This window comes from Anolis carolinensis, chromosome 3, assembly GCF_035594765.1.
Source record: "Anolis carolinensis isolate JA03-04 chromosome 3, rAnoCar3.1.pri, whole genome shotgun sequence".
Lineage (NCBI taxonomy): Eukaryota > Metazoa > Chordata > Lepidosauria > Squamata > Dactyloidae > Anolis > Anolis carolinensis.
This window is the reverse complement of record NC_085843.1, coordinates 282886307-282911772: the sequence shown is the minus strand read 5'-3', so window position 1 is coordinate 282911772 and position 25466 is coordinate 282886307. Positions and strand designations below refer to the sequence as shown.

The window sequence follows — 25466 nt, the reverse complement described above, 5'->3', positions numbered from 1 at the left end:
TTCAGTAGAGAAGTAAGACTTATGGACTTCAGTGAGTATTACTATATCTAAAGACTCTGGATTGTTGATTAAGAAGAATGATACCCTGTGTATCATTCAACACACAGAGAGAACTACATCCTATCTATAGCTGAACTTTAATAAGAAATGTGCCTGTATGGTGAATTAATACAAGATGTTTGTGAGTAAACAAGATGTGTTATTTTTCAAAGAAGACTTTGTTTTTTATTTGAGTGTATATTTTAAGTTAAGAGGTTTCAAGGGAGTGTATATCTTTTGGGCAACTGCAACTGCAATTTCAACTTCAAAGAAACAACCATCCTCTGCTAACCAAATATATTTTTGTAGTGGATGTCTCTGTCTTTGGCAGTTCAAAGACATGGTTTTTCAGTTTAACAGCTGAGTTACCTGTGTGCCATTACATGAATGCATATGAATATAAATTGTTCAAAGGCTTGACTTCTAACAAGGATAGTGGTTTGACTAGTGGTTTTCAAAAGGTGGTCTCCACATGTTCATGGAGATTCATATTTGCCAAACGAATATGACATCGTGTTGTCGAAGGCTTTCATGGCCGGGATCACAGGGTTGTTGTATGTCTTTCGGGCTGTGTGGCCATGTTCCAGAAGCATTCTCTCCTGACGTTTCGCCCACATCTATGGCAGGCATCCTCAGAGGTTGTGAGGTATGGAGAAAACTAAGCAAAGAGGTTAATATATATCTGTGGAAAGTCTAGGGTGAGAGAGGTCAGTGTGAATGTGTAGTTAATCACTTAAATTAGCATTGAAAAGCTTATCTGCTGTCTTCTTCCTGCCTCTGGGGCATCCTTTGTTTAGAGTCGTTAACTGCCCTTGGTTGATTCATGTCTGGAAACCCTCTGTTTTCAGAGTATTGCTTTTTATTTACTGTTCTGATTTTTGAGTTTTGTAATACTGGTAGCCAGATTTTGTTCATTTTCATGGTTTCTTCCTTTCTGTTGAAGTTGTCCACATGCTTGTGGATTTCAATGGCTTCTCTGTGTAGTCTGACATGATAGTTGTTAGAATGGTCCAGCATTTTTGTGTTCTCAAATAGTATTCTGTGTCCAGGCTGGTTCATCAAATGCTCTGCTATGGCTGATTTCTCTGGTTGAATTAGTCTGCAGTGCCTTTCATGTTCTTTGACTCTTGTTTGGGCGCTGCGTTTGGTGGTCCCTATGTAGACTTGTCCACAGCTGCATGGTATCCGGTAGACTCCTGCAGAAGAGAGAGGATCCCTCTTGTCCTTCGCTGACCGTAGCATTTGTTGGATTTTCTTCGTGGGTCTGTAGATAGTTTGTAGGTTGTGCTTCTTCATCAGCTTCCCTATGCGGTCAGTAGTTCCCTTGATGTATGGTAAGAACACCTTTCCTCTGGGTGGATCTTTGTCTTGACTCTCCTGGCTTGTTCTTGGCCTTGCAGCTCTTCTGATGTCTGTGGTGGAGTATCCATTGGCCTGTAGAGCCCAGTTTAGGTGGTTGAGTTCACCTTGGAGGAGGTGAGGTTCGCAGATTCTTTGTGCACGGTCTGTCAGGGCTTTGATTGAACACTCTAATCAAGAACTCCTCCATTAACTTTGACATACGCCAACAGCTGTGCAAATCAGAAGCCCTCCCACCCAGGCTTTACGGACTCCCCAAAATCCACAAGGACTCCATCCCACTCAGACCCATTGTAAGTGCCATTGGATCGCCGACTTACAACCTGGCAAAATTTCTGGCTACACAGCTACAAACCCACATTGGGCTCACTGCACATTATATCAAGGACTCTACACACTTTATAGAAAAGATCAGCAACCTCAATCTAAGCACCAAGGACATCCTGATCAGCTTTGATGTGGTGTCCCTTTTTACCAAAGTCCCAGTAGCTGACACCCTCACACTAATCAAACAAAACTTCCCAGAAGACATCACAGCCCTGTTTCACCATTGCCTCACCACTAGCTACTTTCAGTGGGACACTGGATTCTATGAACAGAAGGATGGAGTGGCCATGGGGAGCCCTCTCAGCCCAGTAGTAGCAAATTTCTATATGGAATACTTTGAAAAACAGGCCCTAGAAACAGCACCAAAAAAGCCAACTGTTTGGTTCAGATACGTAGATGACACCTTCACAATTTGGAGCCATGGAGAGGAAGAACTCAGCAAGTTCCTGGACCATCTTAACAGCATCCACCCAAACATCCAATTCACCATGGAAAAAGAAAAGGAAGGAAAACTGCCATTTCTAGATGTTCTGGTCATCCGCAAACCCAATCAACAATTGGGCCACACAGTTTACAGAAAACCTACACACACAGATAGATACCTTCATAAAAACTCCAACCATCACCCAAGTCAAAAAAGGAGCACAATCAAAGCCCTGACAGACCGTGCACAAAGAATCTGCGAACCTCACCTCCTCCAAGGTGAACTCAACCACCTAAACTGGGCTCTACAGGCCAATGGATACTCCACCACAGACATCAGAAGAGCTGCAAGGCCAAGAACAAGCCAGGAGAGTCAAGACAAAGATCCACCCAGAGGAAAGGTGTTCTTACCATACATCAAGGGAACTACTGACCGCATAGGGAAGCTGATGAAGAAGCACAACCTACAAACTATCTACAGACCCACGAAGAAAATCCAACAAATGCTACGGTCAGCGAAGGACAAGAGGGATCCTCTCTCTTCTGCAGGAGTCTACCGGATACCATGCAGCTGTGGACAAGTCTACATAGGGACCACCAAACGCAGCGCCCAAACAAGAGTCAAAGAACATGAAAGGCACTGCAGACTAATTCAACCAGAGAAATCAGCCATAGCAGAGCATTTGATGAACCAGCCTGGACACAGAATACTATTTGAGAACACAAAAATGCTGGACCATTCTAACAACTATCATGTCAGACTACACAGAGAAGCCATTGAAATCCACAAGCATGTGGACAACTTCAACAGAAAGGAAGAAACCATGAAAATGAACAAAATCTGGCTACCAGTATTACAAAACTCAAAAATCAGAACAGTAAATAAAAAGCAATACTCTGAAAACAGAGGGTTTCCAGACATGAATCAACCAAGGGCAGTTAACGACTCTAAACAAAGGATGCCCCAGAGGCAGGAAGAAGACAGCAGATAAGCTTTTCAATGCTAATTTAAGTGATTAACTACACATTCACACTGACCTCTCTCACCCTAGACTTTCCACAGATATATATTAACCTCTTTGCTTAGTTTTCTCCATACCTCACAACCTCTGAGGATGCCTGCCATAGATGTGGGCGAAACGTCAGGAGAGAATGCTTCTGGAACATGGCCACACAGCCCGAAAGACATACAACAACCCTGAATATGACATCATTTTTTCCTTTTCAATAAGATTATGGTTGCCATTTACAGTAGAGTCTCACTTATCCAAGACTCGCTTATCCAAGGTTTTGGATTATCCAATGCATTTTTGTAGTCAATGTTTTCAATATATCATGATATTTTGGTGCTAAATTCGTACAGTAATTACAACATAACATTACTGCGTATTGAACTACCGGTACTTTTTCTGTCAAATTTGTTGTATAACATAATGTTTTGGTGCTTAATTTGTAAAATCATAATCTAATTTGATGTTTAATAGGCTTTTCCTTAATCCCCCCTTATTATCCAAGATATTTGCTTATCCAAGGTTCTTCCGGCCTGTTTAGCTTGGATAAGTGAGACTTTACTGGATTTCCAAAGGGATATCTACCCAGAGACTGGGTGCAGTTATTTCCAATATTTGTATCCCCAGATGCATGCACTCATATGGAATATGGAGGAATACCCTTTCTGAATGTAGATCCAGTGAGCTCTAAACTCTGTGGTCTGTAAGGAATGGGAGAACTGAAGCATTCATTGCAAAAGACACTTGCATCACATGGATTGAATGCTACTAGCTTAGAATTTGGACAAAATCACAGGCAACAAAAAAGTAGAGTTGATAACCTTGCCTTCTGCTTGTACAGTTTGAGAGCTAAGTTTAAACAGTATTGATTTTAGATCTAGCCATCATTTGTAAATGTTTTCCAGAAGGGTGGAGTTTGCTTAGGAGAAAAGTGCGAGGTGTTTGTAGGCAACACACCAGCGGTAAAGTTGCTGTTTCCTGTGAGATAGATGCTAAAGCTTTGAGTATGTTTTACAGATGATATAATTAAACTGAACAAGAAAGAAGAGCGGAAGCAGTATTCCCCCAGGATGCAGAGGGGGGTTCAACAGAACGGCACATTCAGGACGAGGATGACCAAGTGGGGAATCCAGGACTACACAGGTAGGTTGTCTTGTTTCATATACGAAAAATGCCTCAGGGTTGTGTGACAAGTTATGCAAGAATGCATTGATCCTCATAACATAATATGGTGAAGTAATTTGAGATCCTATAAAGGGATAAATACATTTTGATTTTATTGACGAAGGCTTTCACAGCCAGAATCACAGGGGTGTTGTTTCATTTCCAGGCTTTATGGCTGTGTTCTAGCAGCATTTTCTCCTGATGTTTCACCCACATTTCTATTCTCTCCCTCCTTTCATGTCTTTCTGCAATAAGTTTGTCCTAGATTCTTACTTCTCTCCAGTTTTCTAGTTTTATTGCTTCATGTGTGTCTCAGTCCTGTCCCTTGCGTCATGCCCTTATTTATTGTTTCCATTTCAGGGTTTGGCAAGAACCGCTTGGGGCGCAGGAGGCGGCTGGCGGGAAAGAGGCGCCCCTACGCCGTCAAGACCGGACTGGCAGCTAGAAAAGCCTTAGGAGCTCACAAAGGCATCAGCCCTCTCAACAGATCACCTCTCAGCGAAAAGGTGGAGAAGTTGATCTTTTGCTTTACGGAGCCTTTTCTGCCATGCAGGGTGAAGGGGAGACACTCCTCTGCTTTTGTGTGTGCATGTTCAGGCAATTTTAGAGCCAGCATGGTTATGGTTGTCCCAGTGTTCAGCTCTGGGACACCAGAGTACAAATCCCCACTGAGCCCTGGAAACCCACTGAATGGGCAAATCTCTTTCTCCCAGTTGCAAAGGAAGGCAATGACAAACCTCCTCTGAAAAAGTTTTGCCAAGAGAACCCCATGATAGGTTTGTTTTAGGGTCGCCATAAGTTGTAAATGATTTGATGGCACGCAGCAACTGTATCTCATTTGCTTAGATGGTGTCCTGCGAGAACTACAGTTCCAAATGGAATAGATCCAGCCAAGTTGCTCCACTAAGGAAAGGGCCCCTTCTGTGAGCACAGGCTTCTCTTCATTTATATGACATTTGGAATTTATTTCCATTTCATTCATTTTGCACCCATTTTCTCCCACCAAGGGACTCACTAAGGGCTTGAATAATTTAAGTAGAAAGTGGCTAAAACATTACATACAAAAGCTTATGAAAGCAATCATACAACAACAGGAGCCGCAGTGGCGCAATGGGTTAAACCTTTGTGCAGTGCTGACCTGAAGGTTGGGTTGCTGACCTGAAGGTTGCTGGTTTGAATCTGTGAGATGGGGTGAGCTCCTGTCTGTCAGCTCTAGCTTGCGGGGACATGAGAGAAGCCTCCCAGCAAGATGGTAACACATCCAGGTATGCCCTTGGCAACGTCTCTGTAGACGGCCAATTCTCTCATACCAGAAACAACTTGCAGTATGTTCTCAAGTTGCTTTTGACACGATAAAAACAACAACAACAACAACAATATTGTTAAACACATACTTTAAAACAGCTAAAATACAATGGCAAAGCTCTTCAGAACAGATTTTGCTAAGGTTTGCCTTACGGTCATCATAGGTTGGACATGGCTTGAAGGTACAAAACAACAACAAAAACAACAAATGATTGTGGATTTACTTACAACAGTGCTTTATGACTTTCAGTTAAGCTGCTTTAACCAAACTGTTGGAAAATCATTCAGCTGTGTGTCACATAGTGTTATGTATTTTTAGACTTCCAACATCTTGTATTTTTCAAAAGGCGCTTGTGCAATTTACAAACAATGAAAATAATCCAGACATCCTAACAAAGTACAGCAACAGATTGTCGGCAGCTTGAAATGCTAAAGTTGCTCTGCTTGCCAGAAGCTGACTTTCCCCCCGCAAGGCAGGCTAAACAGTTTTATTCCCATACTTCATACACACAAGCATAGAAAGAAGGAAACACTGTACAGTTAAATGTAAAAACATTGAGATGTATAGATTATATGAAAAGCATAAGAGACTTTCCATGATATTCCCATTCCAAACAGAGTTCATGGAATCTGTATGAACCCCTGTATCTGAGGGACCAGTTCCTATGCTTTCAGTTATCTGCATCCAAAAAAATAAATAAAATAAAAATAGAATCTTACCATCATGTTCTCTCTAAGTATTTTCTTGGTCCTCTAATATGAATCTGTGGTACGTTTCCATTGGAAGTTAACCATAACATCACATAATAAGCACATCTAGAAATACTAGAAAAGTGTTATCTCTGGGCATTGTTTAGCTTCCTCCAGTGTGCTTCTGTAGTATGCTTCTGTCAAAAGCCATTCATTTCATTATGGTTCACTGCTATCTGCAGTTTCACGTTTCCATGGCAGGTCCAGGAACATATCTGCACTGATATGTGGGTCATCCTGTACATCTAAAAAGTCGCCAAAATCGTTTGGTTTATACTTGGTAGTGTAGCTAGTGAAAATGCATTGTAGTCACACCACTGTGCATTCTGCTACATATCAACACCTGATGTATGGCAATATTCCCTTTTACCAGCTGTTCTTCCTTGCATTCAGTGTGAGTTCTGAGATTTTTATGATATTTAACACAGTATCTGTTAACGTGTTGTGGTTTTCAGTGTTATATCTGTGTTACCACTTTGTTCTGTAGCTTGAATTTATGATCAAAGAAGGGAAAATTATTTTAAGTAGAGTCTTGTGGCTTCTTTACAGCTAACCAAATCTGGTGGCAGATGCTTTCTTCAATGTTACTAAATGAAGCAGTTTCTAGTCCACCAAAGCTTCTGCCGCCATAAATCTGTCAGCCTTTAAAGTGCCGGAAAAATGGGTAGTAGCAGTGATTTTGCTTGTTTGTTTTAACAGATTTCACACTGTCTGCTATCTGGAAATGTGAAGGCTAACTTCTAATATATACTTCTTTTTTTTAAAAAGAACATACAGCGAAATTACTCAGTTTTGAAAAGGAAGACGACAATTCAGAGACCGGCGGAGTTACAGAGGAAGCAAGGGGCCATTCTTAGGAGGCCTACCTTGTTAAACAGAAGGTGAGATGACTTGAAAATGTAGGCCCTTTCAGATGATTTTCATTCCCCTTAAAAGATCTGTTATGACAGCTACGGGAAAGAGATTTGCATTTTGCATTAAATAATATATTTAATAAAGATAAAGCCGTTGGCGTACGAAAGCAGATTTCACTCTCTGGTGTCGTAATGGGTAGCTTTCCCCATCTTTGCTGTTTGTGTAAATGGTGTTGATTTGAACAGGAGAAAGAGAGATGTCGGTGTCATTACGTGGCCAGCTGTCAAATCTGGTGGGGTGGCCTTCCTGGGCTTTTCAATAAGCGCAAGGTGTGCAGAATGGATATTCATGCAAACAATTACCCCATTGTCCATGGTGGATAGTTGTTTGCGCAGGAACAATAAAATGAGTGGATCTTTTGGTTCATAGTTTGCAGAGACATTGCAAAGGCTGGTAACAAGTTCGTCCGGTTTAGTTTGTTTTGCAAAACATGCACCAGTTTAGGATTGTTTTGTTGTGTGGTTTTAATATGGTGCAAAAACAGTGCATCTGGTTCTGTTCAGCGCCATCTTACTAGTTCTTTCTTTGAGAGCCCTTCTTTTTAGCCACAATTCCTTTTCTCAACTCATTTTGTTTATCTGTAATTCAAAAGTAGATGAAGATGAACATGCACTATTCCCCCTCCCCCTTTTTGGAATAAAATAATGAAACTACCGATATCCCATGATAAACAGGTGTGCAGGGACAGGCTTCACATCTGACTATGTCCAAGTCATTTTCAAGACTTGTAAATTTGAACTTTTGGCTATTCTGAATGAGAGACTTTGTGGTTTGTGGCCCAACAAAAAGTTGCTTTGGTCACCAGTACTGAATGGCTTCCTGCGAACTGGAACTTCTGTGTTTCCTTAGAAAAGCCATGGCTGAGAGCTGACTGTGGCCAAATTCTCTACATGTATTGCTACAATTGTAGACCTAAGGCTTGTTACCTGTGTCTGGCAAGAGTTTTGCATCATGTTGATGGGTTAGTGCAGGGATTGCCATTGGGCACCATTCACCTCTCAACTGAATTTGCATTTTGCATCAGATTGGGCATTTAGTGTCTCGGGGCCAGTGGTCTATCTCTGGGACCATCCAGGGGCAGAATGGGTTGCCCAAAATGTCTCAGAACTTAAATTGAAACAGTAGTTGTTTTTTGTTTTTTTCTAAATGAGAATAATTCAGTCTTTAGACCAGGCATGGGTAAACTTCGGCCCTCCAGGTGTTTTGGACTGCAACTCCCACAATTCCTAACAGCCGGTAGGCTGTTAGGAATTGTGGGAGTTGAAGTCCAAAACACCTGGAGGACCGAAGTTTGCCCATACCTGGTTTAGACAGTACAGGGAGGATGTGCTCCTCTCTGTACTGCTTTAGCTATAAAGGTTTGTTTACCCAGAATACATGTAAGGTGCGTTCTTAATTACAGATCATAGACTTTTATGTACATTAGCCTTCCCAGGGTTGATGTATTTGTTTAGTTCTGTATTGCCTTTCATGTCCTTCCATTTGATAACTAGAAGGACTGAATTTCCTTATATTTAGCGTTCCTTACCCGTGCCTTTGCTTTGAGCTCTCCCACTGGAAAAACTGAAGCTGCAATCTTTTTGAGGCCAGGAGCTTGCCTTTTTTTGTTAAATTTCTCATTAATAGGGTAATGTACTGTGTTGGTGACTATTACAATAATTCTTTATCTCTGTTTACAGGCCTAATATACAGCCCCCATCTGCCAGGATTGGAAATAAGTTATACCAGCAGAAAGACACGCGCCAAGCAACTTTCCTCTTCAGGAGAGGCCTGAAGGTATTGTAGGAGACACAGTGAATTATAATAATAATTTTATTTCTTACCCGCCTCGCCTTGTGCCTTGCGGCAGGTCACGGCAAAAATTGCAAAAATCTATAAACTGACATATTAACATGTAGTTCTATAAAACACATATTCAAACATATTTCTACAAAATGCATATTAAAATACACAGGACAGAAACTAAAACACAGGACATGGGATTAAAATTCATGCTTAAAACTGGCTGGGTAGGCCTACGGGAAGAGAGCGGTCTTTTAAATGGGCTTTTAATGCCAATAGCTTAATAATACTAATTATTATTATTATTATTTTATTTCTTACCTGCCTCTCCCCACGGTTTGAGTCGGGTTTCAACATTGCTAAAACATGTAACTAAAACACATAATCATTTAAATGCACTCCATAGAATACACATATTAAAACATATTTTCATAAAATACATATTGAAATGCACATTTAGCTGTCAATGCTCTTCCCACATTTGTTTAGTCGAAGGATCTAGTCATCCAGGCAGGCCCCTACCCTCCTCACCTTTCGGAAGAGCCTGAAAACTTGACACTTCCAACAGGCCTTTGGTGACTGATCTCCATAGTAACGGATTGACCTGTTGCTTATCTCACTTATTATACCCTAGCCTTTAGCAGGCCATAGTGTATGCCTTCGCCAGCACTTTAATGGGACAATAGTTCTGGGATCTACCTCATCCTGATTGAATCTGATACTAATTGTACTTTTTTGGCCCAGTTCTTTTTTAGAGCTGACCCAGGATTTTATCATAGTATATTTATTGTATCTTGACCTATGACTTGTTTTATTGTTGATGGATTGTTTTATTGTTATGTTGTTATATTGTTTGTGACCTGGGCTTGGCCCCATGTAAGCCGCCCCGAGTCCCTTCAGGGAGATGGGGCGGGGTATAAAAATAAAATTATTATTATTATTATTATTATTATTATTATTATTATTATTATTATTATTATTATTATTACCCAGATGAAACCTGAAGAAAACATGATTAAAAAAACAACACAAAACACCTGAGTTCTGCTTCAGATGTTATTCTATGATGCCAAATAGTTTATGCAGAAATTTTGAATGAAATGATCTAATGGCACTGTTATTTAGGGTTAGCCAAATAGGGGCTCCATAGAGTATTTGTGCTCTCACCTTTGCTTGGAAGACTTGCAGGGCTGGGGGAATATATTGGTTTCCCCTGGAGTGGTAGAACCTCCTGATTGGGCCTGGGCCAGTGTGTATTTTAAATGAGTGGGCCATGACAATTTGTTGCTAAACCAGAGCCCTATATCTATGATAGATATAAAGATTTGCAGTGTTGCTAGAAGTGTTAGGTTCATATCAGTTCATTGTTGTAAATGAGCCTTCAGAATGCAGTGTTGGGTATGCATTGCACATCAAATGCCCCTTTTACACTGCCATATAAAATCCAGATAATCTGTTTTGAACTAGATTATATGGTAGTGTAGATTTGTATAATCCAGTTCAAAGCAGGTAATGTGGATTATCTGCTTTGATAATCTGGATTATATGGCAGTGTAGAAGGGGCCTAAAATGCAACCCAAGGACATGAAAAAGTAGTGATTATACTTTCAAGTTGTCTGTGGATACAGAATTTGCATACACTCGGTTAGTAGTTTGAAAAAATATTGAACCAGAAAAAGGAAAAATGGAATGTGCATCATTCTTACCAGAGAAGAAAAAAACAGTGGGGTTTTTTCCCCTGAAATGTCAGATAAGTTGCCGTGAAGCAGCATAGTGTATGTACTGAAGCAAATGATGCAAAGACAAAGCCAGGGCATTTAAAAGTGAGGTCCGGCCCATACAGTGCTGGTGGTTGGAAACATCTGATTCCACAGGAAGAGCAGAGACCATAATAATAATAATAATAATAATAATAATAATAATAATAATAATAATAATTATTATTATTTTATTTTTATACCCCGCCCCATCTCCCCGAAGGGACTCGGAGCGGCTTACATGGGGCCAAGCCCAGTACACAACAATAAAACAAAGCAACAAAACAGATAATAACAATAAAAACAAGTCATGAAAATCACATTCAAGGTCAAAAGGCAAAATCTTGGATAAAATCTAGAAAAAACCTTGACTTGAAGTGGCAAGGAGGGACACTCAGAGGAAGAGTTATTATAAAAGAGAGCTGCTTATTCAGCCTGTTAAAGCAGGACTTATTAAACTTTTCAACTTATGTCCCATTTTGGCTTGAGAGATTTATATGCGACCCCAGATATATAGGTATATAAAATAGGTATAAAAGTAATTTACTGATAACAAATCAGCACTTGCAAGACTTGCTCAACAGGCCAATTTCCATTTTTATGAAAAAAGTACAGCTGAAGCATCTTCTGCGGAATCTGCTATAAACACTGCATAACAGATTGGTATGAATGTCGAAAACAACCACTAGGTGGCATTCAGAAGCCTTTTGCTGTTGCCAAATTTTTCGGTGCCCTGGCATGGAACTAAGGGAACCCCCATTTGGGGTCCAGACCCAGTTTTAGAAGCAGGGTGTCAGCAACAACAATTTTTTTGCAGCACTTGATGGTCCTGTGGATTTTCCTTGGGACCCACTAACCCAGACATGGGCAAACTTCGGCCTTCCAGACGTTTTGGACTTCAGGACTTTGGGAGTTGTAGTCCAAAACGTCTGGAGGGCCAAAGTTTGCCTGCACTGACCCTTTTAATTTGAGGAACTCAGCTTACTTCTACTTGTTCTGACATATTTACATTTTGCTGTTAGGGGGCCTTCACTGGTTAAATCCCAGCCCAAGTCTATAGTGATCTACAGAATAGTGATAACTGTATAAAATAGAAATTTTTCCTTGCACCCAATACTCCCAGTAATCCCCCCCCCCCCCACCGGCGTGGGCTTTGATCCATTTGCCATTTGTGTATGACTAAGTATTGTTTCTTTCCTCCTTGCAGGTGCAGGCACAAGTACACCCTGAAGAGGATCTCAATGGCCAGAGCACAAAAAGAACTAATCCGTAGGTGTTTAAAATTGAAATGCCTCATCCAACCACAGAATAGATTATGGGCGCATGTTCAGGCTGATGCTGTAGTTTAAGATTGTCTATGGCAACCAACTTTTAATACCACTAAATGCTGATTGCTAATTCCTTGTGAACTTAATGCAGGCATAGAAAAACTTCAACCCATGAAATCATAGCAGTTTTTATTCAGTTGTCCTCTAAATTGTACTCTCAGACTGGCTGTACACTGCCTTATATCCCAGGAACTGATCTCAGATTATCTGGCAGTGTAGACTCATATAATCCAGTTCAAATCCTTGGATATAAGGCAATGTAGATCCAGCCTAAAATATATTTGTATAGTCTAGAGATTAAACCCTTATTCCCCTTCTCAAGAGTGCCTTCGAAAACCAATTGGAGAACACTACCCTAACATCTTTTCTGAATTGATCATGTAATTGATAATAATGGAGCCAATCATTTACCCCTATCTCTTCCCTCCCTTTTGGTTTCCATTGATCTTTTTCTTTAATTAGATATTCCCTGTAGGTTCTTATTTCCTCATTAAATGTTGGCCTTAATATTGCTTCCAGTGGACACAGCAATAGATGAGTTTTCGAATCCATCCCCTCCTTGTATCTTTTCCAAATTGCTAGGAGATTAGATCTTATTGTATACCTGTTACCTTATTTTTTCATACCATAAATAAGCTTGTCCTCCAAATCTTAAATTACAGCCCTCCAAATTAGGTAAAGTGGAGTCCTCTCACCTAATTCATTCCTTTAACCAGCTAAAACCTGCTGCTTTGTAATAATATCTAAAGTCCGGAAGGGCTAAGCCCCCTCTATCCTTTGAGTCTATTAAATTTCTAGATGCAAATCTGGCTTTTTTACCAGCCCGTATGCATTTAACCACATTCTTCCTCCACTGTTCAAAGATCTTTACTCCTTTGATAATTGGTCAATTTTGAATAGAAACAACATTTTAGGTGTGTTGTCGAAGGCTTTTATGGCCGGAATCGCTGCGTCGCTGTGAGTTTACCGGGCTGTCTGGCCATGTTGCAGAAGCATTCTCTCCTGACATTTTCCCACACTAGGCAAGTGGGATTTATATATCTGTGGAATGTCCAGGGTGGGAGAAATAACTCTTGTCTGCTTGAGGCGCATGTGAATGCTGCAATTGAGCACCTTGATTATCATTGAATTGCTTTGCAGCTTCAAAGCCTGGCTGCTTCCTACCAGGGGAATCCATTGTTGGGATGTGTTAGCTGGCCCTGATTGATTCCTGTCTGGAATTCCCCTGTTTTCTGAGTGTTGTTCTTTATTTACTGTCCTCATTTTAGAGGTTTTTTTTAATACCGGTAGCCAGATTTTGTTCATTTTTCTGATTTTCTTCTTTCTGTTGAAATTGTCCACATACTTGTGAATTTCCAAATACTTGTGGATTTGAAGCTGCAAGGCCATTCAATGCTAATCAAGCTGGACAATTGCAACATTTACACTTTCCTCCAACAAAGTGTAAATCCATCTCCCATCCTGGACATTCCACAGTTATATAAATCCCACTTGCCTAGTTTCCAACAGACCTCACCACCTCAGAAACATCAGGAGAGAATGCTTCTGGAACATGGCCATACAGCCTGGAAAACTCACAGCAACCCAACATTTTAGGTAATACCATCATTTTTATCACAGCTATCCTCCCCGTCCAAGGTAAGCATGGTGTTAAAAAGATTATTGCTTCTCATGTGGGAGCCTCAATTGGTCATGACTTAATTCCTCAGCCAGCCAGCTTCCGGTACTTTTTCTTAACAGTTCAAAAAATGAATGCAATCAGCTTAAAGAAAATTAAGTAACACAAAATTCCAGTGTTGCTTCTATTTCCCTGGACTGTTATTGTGTATATGGGAGGGTTCTGTGCTGGTATATAGCAGTATCTCCTGTATTGGCCCTTTGCAACTATTGAAGTTTCTTTATTGTGTTATAACTAAAAGCATCATCACGTTTGCTATATGATGCCAGAGAGTTGGCCGTAAACTGGCCTCGGTAATTGGTTCTTATTTTCCTCAACTAGATGGCGAACATCCACCACAAATGGAGGAATCTTGACTGTTTCTATTGACAATCCCGGCGCAGTCCCTTCTCCAATGTGAGTAAAAACCATTTTATCGTCCTCCAAGGTCTCGGTTGGTGAAGATAGTGGTGGGAACTGTGCTGCTTGTATCATTTAGGTCTAGCACAGTGGTTCTCAACCTTTGAGTCCCCAGATGTTTTGGCCTTCAATTCTCAGAAATCCTAACAGTTGGTTAATTTGTGGGACCAGATCTTCAATTAATAACAGCAGCATCAACTATTACCATCCTAGAACTCAATGAAAGAACAGTTATTAGACTCGAAATGTGCCAATTGTGTATTTATATGTATATTTTTTATCATTGTTTAATGTATTTAATTTTAACTGATTTAATTGTTTGTAATATTTTATATTGTGCTTTATTGTAAGCTGCCCTGAGTCCCCTATGGGTGAGAAGGGCGGGATGTAAGCATTGTAATAAATAAATACATAAATAAACTGACTGGGATTTCTGGGAGTTGTAGGCCAAAACACCTGGGAACCCACAGATTGCGAACCAATGGTCTAGCAACAGTATTGCAGCTGTGGCCTAACGCCTTGAATCTATCTTCCTTGATGTTAGTTTGGAAGTAGAGTCTTTTAAAGATTTTTTTTTGGTAAAATAAATCTATTTCAATTGAAGATGCTTTGGGTGCCATCATCATGTCTGTCTCTACAGTTCCTTGAAGCCAAGAATAACCAGTACTCCCATCCCGCCTTTTCTTATGAAGAGGGACCAGTCAGAGGAGAAGAAAGTCCCAAAAGGAGTCCCACTGCAGTTTGACATCAACAGTGTCGGGAAACAGGTTAGTTATTGCATGCCTTCAAACTAAAAGGCTGTGCAGTGTTGGCACAAACATGCGCCCCATTGAGCTGCTTCATTCCATTTCAGAGAAATGTAAATGTTAGAACTTCTAAATGGTCTCATCTATTTGCACGTTCCAGATGCCAACTTGACATTTCTCAGACTTGTTTTTCTTTCTTGCATTACCTCTGTCCCAACACAGCACATTCTTTTTTTTTTTTAAGAAAGGGAATCTTCCTACATCACTTCCCTTTCCCTTATTTTTTCTTCCAACTTCCCTGTTTCTCCTCTTTTGTTCTTCCAAATCAGGAAGTCTTTTCTTTCCCAGTCTGCTCCATTGAACCCATTCTGGTCAAAACAAACCATTTTCCCTCGGTCGGATTGGTTTCCATTATTTCTCAAATAGGCCACTCCTTGGACCTTAGTATTGTGTTGCTCAAACAATTTGAAGCTATGCCATCTTCTAAGCCAAGTTTAGTCATATGCTCAGCAGCTGCACTTAGGTAATCTGTATATATCAGTCATGAGCAAAGTTTGGCCCTCCAGGTGTTTTGGACTTCAACTCCCACCATTCCTGGCCTCAGGCCCTTTGCTTTTCCCCCTCAGCGGCTGAGGGGGGAAAGGAAGGGTCCTGAGGCCAGGAATGGTGGGAGTTGAAGTCCAAAACACATGGAGGGCCAAACTTTGCTCATGCCTGGTCTATATGTACTCAGCTGCTTGAGGAGATTTGCAGGGAAGGGTGAAAAGCATTGTGTTTTTTTTCAACAGAGACATGCATCCATCCCTTTTTCACACCATTGCTCCCACTTTTACTGTACCTGTTGGTTCACTCACCAAACCCAATGGGAGAAGAAAAAAACTGGCTGAGGCTTGTGCACGGGTCAAATGCTATTTTATTTATTTTAACATATATACCTTGCCCCAATATAAACAGATCAAAAATTTCTCCTTAGGATGTCTTCCCCGAACTAAGACACCAATAGAACCAGTCAACAGTTTGGTGGGCAATTTCCAGGAGTATTAAGGCCACATTTTCATTGTTGGGCAATTTCCAAAGGCTAAGCTGTTACATTTGATCTTGTGATGCCTCATGGGCCTTGTAGTCCTGTTCCTAGTACTATTGTGGCAGATGAAGATGAAAACATGGTGTTTTCGCCGGTTCAACAAGAGCTGGAGTCTCTTCACCTGCCGGATGTTGATGTTTGCCCTCAAGAATTCAGTAAAACAGGCCTTGGGCAGAACTCCCCTCCGTTTCCCAGGAAGGAATCTTATTCTAGAGACAGGGGAGTTAGAGAGGCCCAACGGAGGAGTTCACGGATTGCTGCCAAACAACAGACTGATTAGGCCTGCTTCCCTTGGGAAATTCTAAGGAGTCTTGCATCTGGACAGAGTTGGGTTTCGCTTCTTGTTCTCTAGGGAAAGAGACTTGTTGGCGGGAAAACGAGACCCAATATAGGTGTTTGGCGCGGGAGATTCTTTGCGTAGTCAATTGATCACCTTCAGGAGAGAGATTGTGTGTGGACTTCGTAACCCCAGTTCCTTGCTTCCCGGATCGAGTTTCAAGCCTTGCCTTGCCTTGCTGTTTAACCACGGACCCTGCTTCATGCTTCACGTTTTGCCTTGTCTCCAGTCACGGACCTAGCCAAGAACCAAGTTTATTTCCAGCCTTGTTGTCAAGCTTCATTGGACTTTAAGACTCTGACATTTCCCCACACTATTGCTTGGCAAGAGTGTGTGTTTCGGTCAAGTGGATTAAAACTTTGAACTCTAATATCATTTATTGGACAATACATTTTTGGACTATATTTGACCTCTTTTGAAAGGTCTGTTTCTGAACTATATTCTTCACTTGTTTTTATTGCTTTTATATATTTCTTTAATAAAGATATTAGATAGAGACTGGCCTCTGTGTAAGGTTATTGGTGCCCAGCAGCCAGGGTTCTGACAGTTTGACTCCGCCAACGAAGCACCAAACAACCCAAGGCCAGAATGTCTACAGGAGCCGGAGCGGACGCCCCAGCTCAACCACCCAGCTATACCATTTCCCAAGATGAATTCAATCGGATCCGGGACACACTCCGGACGCAGGAGGGAGAAATACGGGGCTTGAAGGAACGTGGAGCCCGTCTCCCTGTCTTAGCGCTACCAACCAAGTTTTCTGGAGAAGCCTCCAAGGTTCATGTCTTCCGTCGCCAGTGCCAGGCGTACTTAGAAGCCCGCCAAGCCGAGTTTCCCCAAGAAGATGTCAAGGTGGCGTGGATCTTCAGTCTCCTAGATGGGCCTGCGGCCACTTGGGCGACGGCATTATACGATGCGGGTTCCACGCATCTAAACACCGCGCAACAATTCTTGAACCACCTTAGGAAAACCTGGGGGATCGAGGACGATGAGTAGGCGGCCGGCCATAAACTCCGACGCCTCTTCCAAGGGGACAGACCGTTGTCCCGGTACATAGCCGAGTTCCGGGTGCTGGCTCAGAACACCGGCTGGAACGACATAGCCCTCAGAGGACAGTTTCGCGAGGGCCTCAACATCGAGATACAGGAATAAATCTCTAAGGTAGACCCCCCAGGGACTCTTGAAAGACTCATCAACCAGTGTTTACGGGCTGAAGTCCTGCTTGCCAACAAAAAACAGTGGCTCCGAGGCCAGAGTGGAAGAGCCGGAGTAAAACCCCCCACTTCTAGCCCCATGGGAAGCGAGGAGGAACCGATGCAGTTGGGCAATGTGCGCCCCAGGCTGGACGTAGCGGAAAAGGCCCGTCGCCAACGCTTGAATCTGTGTTGGTACTGCGGTAATGGGGGCCACTTCGCCAGGGAGTGTCCAGCAAAGAAGAAGCCCGCCGCCCGTCTGGCGGCGTCCTCCGCGGAGGCGACCGAGGCGGCTGGAACAAAGCCGGCGGGGCAAGCCAGCGACCGGGCATAGAAGGGCTCGCCAACCCAGTCAAAAACCCCACTCAAGAGCCACAAACGGGGGTCCTATTTCTCCTGGTGATCACACTGTGGTCAGCAAAAAAGGGACCCGTCATGATCCATGCCATGATAGACTCAGGGGCAACAAACAATTTCATCGATAGAGACTATGCTAACTCCCTGGGATTACAATATATTACAATATCATGATTTCAAGAATGCCCGTGTGGTGCAAGCCATTGATGGCCGACCCCTGAAGACAGGTCCAGTAAGTCAATGGACCGAACCCACCAGAATGTGGATAAGGGAACACATGGAAGAAATCTCCTTCTTCGTTACCGAGGTTCCTCATTTCCCCGTGATCTTGGGTATCCCGTGGCTGACCCTCCACGACCCAAACATCTCCTGGACCAACAGAGAACTACAGTTCGCTTCAAGGTATTGCCAAAACCATTGTCTAGTAGCCAAGGTCTGCCATGCCACAGACGCAGAACCCATCATCACCTTGCCCAAGAAATATTCGGACTTTTGGGATGTTTTCAATTAAAAGGAAGCCGAGAAACTACCCCCACATAGACCCTATGACTGTGCCATTGACCTGGTGGAGGGGGCCCCAATTCCGCGAGGACACCTCTACTCCCTGACTGAACCAGAGCAAGAAGCTCTCAGGGAGTTTATAGAGTCAAACCTTCGCAAGGGGTTCATCAGACCCTCTCAATCCCCAGCCACTTCCCCAGTGATGTTTGTGAAAAAGAAGTCAGGGGATCTACGCTTGGTTGTGGACTATCGGGCCCTGAACAACATCACGAAGCGGAACCGCTACCCATTGCCATTGATCTCAGACCTATTGGACCGACTCCGAGGGGCCAAGGTGTACACCAAACTGGATCTCCGCGGGGCTTACAATCTAGTTCGCATAAGAGAAGGGGACGAATGGAAAACCGCCTTCCAGACCAAGTTCGGATTATTCAAGTCCCTAGTCATGAATTACGGATTATCCGGAGCCCCCGCAACATTCCAGCATTTTGTCAACGATATTTTCCAGGACTATCTAGATCGGTTCTTGATCATATACCTCGACGATTTTTTGGTGTTTTCTAAATCACAATCGGAACACGAGCAACACGTCAGAATGGTGCTACAACGATTGCGGGATCATGGATTATATGCCAAGTTAGAGAAATGCGCCTTTGATTTGCAAGAGGTAGACTTCCTGGGATACCGCGTCTCGCCACTAGGGCTCTCCATGGACCCGGCAAAGGTTTCAGCAGTATTGGAATGGCGGGCACCAACCAACAAGAAGGAAGTACAGCGCTTCTTGGGGTTTGCAAACTACTACCGCAAATTCATCCCAGACTTCGCTCGCTGGTCTGACCCAATCACCAGCTGCATCCGAGGGAAACAGCCTTTCCGCTGGACGGAGCAAGCAGAGAAAGGGTTCCACCAGCTAAAGCAGTTATTCACGACCCAGCCAATTCTACAGCACCCTGATCCTAAAAACCCTTTTGTTGTGCAGGCTGACGCCTCCGATGTGGCAATTGGGGCTGTGCTCATGCAACCAGTGGGAGAACATCTTCATCCTTGTGCCTATTACTCCCGTCAACTAACAGCCCCAGAGAAAAATTACACTATTTGGGAGAAAGAACTTTTGGCCATAAAGGCAGCTTTTGAAAATTGGAGACATTGGTTAGAAGGGGCCAAATTTCCCATTGAAGTTCATACTGATCATCGAAATTTAGAGCATCTAAGGACCGCACGAAAGTTAAATCAAAGGCAGCAGCGCTGGGCTCTGTTCTTTGAACGTTTTGACTTCCGGATCCATTATGTGACCCCGGCTCAGACCAAGCAAGCAGATGCTCTATCACGGAAACCAGAGTATGCTGCAGGACGCAGAGAGACCTCAGAATCTCGATTGCTGCAACCCGAAAACTTTGCCACGCTCACAGTGGGAAACACCAAATCCACTTCAATTGAACCAACTCCCTCTAACTCAGAATCCCTTTTCACTCAAGAAATTAGAGCCAGTCAACAGGCAGATGCCTGGGCTCAAGAACAAATTCGTCAAGGACTACGTTTTCCATTCTCACTTAAGAACGGACTACTATGCTACAGGAATCATGTTTACATCCCTCCAGGCCCCGGCAGAGAAAAGGCACTTCATCTGTGTCATGACAGCAAGCCAGCAGGACATTTTGGGCTATTTAAAACCATGCACTTGATCCTGCGAGATTTCTGGTGGCCCAAGATCCGCAAGGATGTGGAGAAGTATGTCAATACCTGCCCTGTATGTCAGTGTTCCAAGACACGAAGGGAGAAGCCGTCAGGGCTACTGCATCCCCTTCCCACTCCTTCTCGCCCATGGGAGATAATTTCCGCGGATTTTATCACTGACCTACCACCCTCCCTTGGATTCACCACGATTCTAGTAGTGGTGGACCTTTTCACCAAGTTGGCTCATTTTATTCCCTGCGATGGCCTTCCCACGGCCAAAGAGACTGCAGATTTATTCCTTCAGCATGTATTTCGACTACATGGATTGCCCAAGAGTTTGGTCACTGACCGTGGATCTCAATTCACCTCTCGTTTTTTGAAAGCCCTGCAAAAACTATTGGGCATAGACTCTCGTTTATCTTCAGCTCACCATCCCCAAACAGATGGACAAACCGAGCGCACCAATGCCACTTTGGAACAATACCTTCGCTGTAATGTAAACTACCAACAGGACAATTGGGCTTCACTATTGCCTCTATCAGAGTTTGCTTACAACAATGGTGTCCAGAATTCAACTAAAGAAACCCCGTTCTTTGCAAACTACGGTTTCCATCCACGTTTCTTTCCTTCTGTCATTGAAACCTCAGAAGTCCCTGCAGCGGAGGACTGGCTGCAGGAACTCACAGCAGTGCAAGAACTCTTGCACCAGCAACTGGATCAAGCCAAGGAGGACTACAAACGCCACGCTGACAGCCATCGCCAGCCGGGCCCCGAGATCAAGGTAGGAGATCGGGTTCTGCTGTCCACTTGTTTTTTGCCCTCCCACCGTCCCTGCCGGAAGTTAGATGCCCATTTCGTTGGTCCCTACCCAGTGGTGGCGCAACTTAACCCCGTGACTTTCAAACTCCAACTTCCGCGCTCCATGCGCATTCATCCAGTGTTCCACCGTTCCCTGCTCCTTCCGGCGGATGGTGTACGCCCCGACTCGAGCCGGCCGCCCCCCGCCCCTGTTTTAGTGGACGGAGAGGAGGAATTCGAGGTTCTGGACATTTTAGATTCTCGCTTCCATTGCCGCCGCCTTCAGTATCTCATTGACTGGGTGGGGTTTGGCCCAGAAGAACGCTCCTGGGAAGATGCTTCCACAGTCCATGCCCCCGACTTAGTCCGCCGCTTCCATCAGGCCTACCCTACCAAGCCGCGGCCCCGCGACTCTCGGAGAGGGGCCCTGAATGAGGGGGGCCTTGGGAGAGGGGATATTGTGATGCCTCATGGGCCTTGTAGTCCTGTTCCTAGTACTATTGTGGCAGATGAAGATGAAAACATGGGGTTTTCGCCGGTTCAGCAAGAGCTGGAGTCTCTTCACCTGCCGGATGTTGATGTTTGCCCTCAAGAATTCAGTAAAACAGGCCTTGGGCAGAACTCCCCTCCGTTTCCCAGGAAGGAATCTTATTCTAGAGACAGGGGAGTTAGAGAGGCCCAACGGAGGAGTTCACGGATTGCTGCCAAACAACAGACTGATTAGGCCTGCTTCCCTTGGGAAATTCTAAGGAGTCTTGCATCTGTACAGAGTTGGGTTTCGCTTCTTGTTCTCTAGGGAAAGAGACTTGTTGGCGGGAAAACGAGACCCAATATAGGTGTTTGGCGCGGGAGATTCTTTGCGTAGTCAATTGATCACCTTCAGGAGAGAGATCGTGTGTGGACTTCGTAACCCCAGTTCCTTGCTTCCCAGATCGAGTTTCAAGCCTTGCCTTGCCTTGCTGTTTAACCATGGACCCTGCTCCATGCTTCACATTTTGCCTTGTCTCCAGTCACGGACCTAGCCAAGAACCAAGTTTATTTCCAGCCTTGTTGTCAAGCTTCATTGGACTTTAAGACTCTGACATTTCCCCACACTATTGCTTGGCAAGAGTGTGTGTTTCGGTCAAGTGGATTAAAATTTTGAACTCTAATATCATTTATTGGACAATACATTTTTGGACTATATTTGACCTCTTTTGAAAGGTCTGTTTCTGAACTATATTCTTCACTTGTTTTTATTGCTTTTATATATTTCTTTAATAAAGATATTAGATAGAGACTGGCCTCTGTGTAAGGTTATTGGTGCCCAGCAGCCAGGGTTCTGACAGATCTCCAGAACCCTTCACAGGCTGCACTGCTAAATTTCAGTGAGATAGCAGTGGGAGGGGAGCCCACGGTGGCACAGCGGGTTAAACCGCTGAGCTGTTGAACTTTCTGACCGAAAGGTTGGCGGTTGAAATCTAGGGAACAGGGTGAGTGCCCGCTGTTAGCCCCAGGTTCTGCCAACCTAGCAGTTTGAAAACATGCAAATGTGAGTACAGCTCCGGCGGAAAGGTAAAGCGCTCCATGCAGTCATGCTGGCCACATGACCTTGGAGGTGTCTGCAGACAACGCCAGCTCTTTGGCTTAGAAATGGAGATGAGCACCAACACCCAGAGTCGGACACAACCGGACTTAACGTCGGGGAAAAACCAACCAATCAAGCAGTGGGAGACACTGGGGATTTTTTTACTGCTAGCAAACAATATACACATGAATGTTGTGGCCTGCTTTTAAGGCAAGGAACACTCCCTGGGGAGCCATGAGGACATGCAATCTTATCTTAGAAACAAGTCATGCTCTCAACATATATTTTCCTTGTCTATATGGGGTCTATGCACTCCATGCAGTCATGCTAGTGGCCACATGACCTTGGAGGTGTCTATGGACAACGCCGGCTCTTCGGCTCAGAAATGGAGATGAGTACCAACCCCCAGAATTGAACAGGACTAGACTTCATGTCAGGGGAAAACCTTTACCCATGTGTGGGAAATACATCTGCCTTGATGAAAGAAACTATGGTAGGAGCTACAAAATGTGACTCCCGGGGGGGTGGGGTCACCTGTTCCCTTCCCTTGACCTATCCTGAATGGTCTGGAATAAAGACACCTGAGAAACCAGCACTTTCCTTCCCAAAGTCTTATCTCTCTTCTATGAACTCTCCAATCGATTTCCAGTGATTCCTCCGAGGTGGTTTATAGGGGGAGATATGTTCAGACAGGTAGACTGGGCCAGAACCGTTTAGGGCTTTATAGGCTAAAGCCAGCACTTTGAATTGTGCTCGGTAGCAGTTGAAGTCCAAAACACCTGGAGGGCCCAAGTTTGCCCATGGCTGATCTATAGTGTTATGATTTTTGTCCCTATTTGGACTGTTTTAATGCTTGAATGTTGTAGTAACTTCCATCCTTCTTTGTTTACAGACAAACATGACCCTCAACGAGCGCTTTGGGATCCTGAAAGAGCAAAGGACAGCCATCTCTCAGAACAAAGGCAGCCGTTTTGTGACTGTGGGGTAGGGGCATCAAAAGGACCCCATCTTTTGAAACAGTGTGGGGTGTTTTGGACTTTGTCTCAAGATGCTGACAAATCTAAACTTTTTTTACTTCACTTTAAATAATTGGGGAGGAAACACGACCCTACGATGATAGTGGACCATAAAAGCCAGAGCATTCAGTACGCAGACTAAATGGTGTCAAGGGGCAAAAACCATCCATATTGCCCCAGCAAGGAGGGGAAAGGCAAAGATGGTGACTTTTGAGTTCTTAAGCAGCCAGTGGGATGTTGGGAGTTAATTGGCCTTTGTCTCATCTATTGTCACAGAATAGCAAGTGGTGTCATTTTATTGCTGCCAAAGTTTGACATCAGCCTCTCAGTGAAGAACGTTGGCTCCTTCCTGCTGCTCAGTCAAACCACAATGCGCCATTTGGCACTGCACAAGCAATCTGCATCCCACCTGCCATCACACTTTTTTGAGTGACCACCTTTTTGAGGCACATACTTGAGGAATCAACACATTAGTTTAATGTTTCATCCCCTAGACACCAGTGTGTGCTGTAGGGATTTTTTTTGTCTCTTTAAAACAAAGCAGACTGTTTGCTTTTGAACCCACAAGTGGAAACTCTGCTCCAGCAATGATTTTGTGTTCCTGGGTGCATTATATTGTTTGTTACTGCATTGTGTTGTAGAAACGTGCACTTGTTTTGTGGCTCCGATCCTTAGCAGTCATGTCAACAGGCTCAGTATGTAAATGGGGTTGAGGAGACCTTCCTGTTGTTGGAAGTGAGGGAGTCGACATATCAGCAAACCCTCAAACCTTTATTTGTGCTGGGATTCTGAATTTGGAAGAACCTGGATTATAACTTTTAGGATCCATACAAGGCTTTATCTCCTTGAGTTTGCAATCCAGACGAAGGGCCAACGGCTTGAGTATTGCTTCCCATTACATCACTAGGTGAAGAAATCAGCACGGTTTGCTCAGCGTCAGAAACCTGATGTGTATGTGACACAGTATCTGTTCTTTCCCTTTTCTAAACACAGTCCTAAATATTTCACTTACCATAGAAGTTCAAGACAGAAACTTCTGTGGTGCAAGTGAGGCCACCTTTAGAGCAGTTCAAGACAGTCCTCCGCCTGTAATTAGTATTCAGATCCTTCTGTTTTTAATTATTATTATTTTGAAATATATTCAGCAAATTTGCAATGGAAAAAAACCACATTTGGAATATTAAAGGTTTTTTTATGTTTTGTTAGTAGGAATTCTGTTGAAGAAATCTATTAGAATTGAAGTAGATGGTATGTTAATGAGCATCCTGCGTTTGGTTTCTACCAGGATGCAGTTTAAGAGAAAGGAAAATAAAAACCCTTTTGCATCACCATGGATGCAAAACATTGATGCAATGCATCTCGAGAAAGCTAGTTTGTATTTAAGGAGAATATGCTTTATGCTGTACCTTTTGGTATTTTTTTTGAGAAGTTAATACATTTGGATCTATTCTAAAGCTGTTGAACTTTTTGAAAATAAAAATGTTACAAGGTTGTGGTTGTGTGTGCTGGAAACTGACTTTTGCAACTCACTGTCATCCACAAGAGACAAATTAGTACGGTACTTATAAATTAATAATAACTTTTATTGGCTATCTGCCTCTCACAGCTCGAGGCAGGGCACAACACTGTTAAAACACATCAGCATAAAATACAAATAGTAAAGCATACTATTATGAAACACATACATTAAAATACACGGTACAAAGATCTGTACCATATGTTTCTGATGTAGAGTTTAAGTGTTTCAATAGCACACTGATTTTAAGAAAGATTATATAATATGGGGAATTATTCATGGGATTCGTAGCACTGAGGAAGTATATTAGAAGATACTTGTCGTGGAATTAAAGACATTTGCATCAATTAATAAATAGTTCTCTATCTCTAGTACTATGTATCTTAGGGTGCTCATGCTTGAAGCAAGTGAGGCCCGTATAATATAATATTGCCTTCAGTTCTT

General features: G+C 43.1%; 1 protein-coding gene across 2 annotated transcripts in view; it reads left to right on the top strand.

Moving 5' to 3' along the window:
• The window catches only part of fyttd1 (forty-two-three domain containing 1), a 33761-nt gene extending 8763 nt beyond the window's left edge, over positions 1-24998 (top strand). The window contains exons 2-10 of one of the 2 annotated variants that reach the window (XR_507403.3): positions 4176-4301; positions 4683-4828; positions 7146-7258; positions 8972-9068; positions 12039-12100; positions 14159-14233; positions 14877-15003; positions 23383-24758; positions 24805-24998. Coding sequence is in view for 1 of the 2 variants with exons in the window: in XM_008120007.3 (XP_008118214.2) it covers positions 4176-4301; positions 4683-4828; positions 7146-7258; positions 8972-9068; positions 12039-12100; positions 14159-14233; positions 14877-15003; positions 23383-23478 (842 nt within the window). In the remaining variant the exon portion in view is untranslated. Of the gene's footprint in view, positions 1-4175; positions 4302-4682; positions 4829-7145; positions 7259-8971; positions 9069-12038; positions 12101-14158; positions 14234-14876; positions 15004-23382 lie in introns of both variants that reach the window. The other variant, XM_008120007.3, reaches the window with a different exon arrangement.
• The last annotated feature ends 468 nt before the right edge of the window (positions 24999-25466 follow it).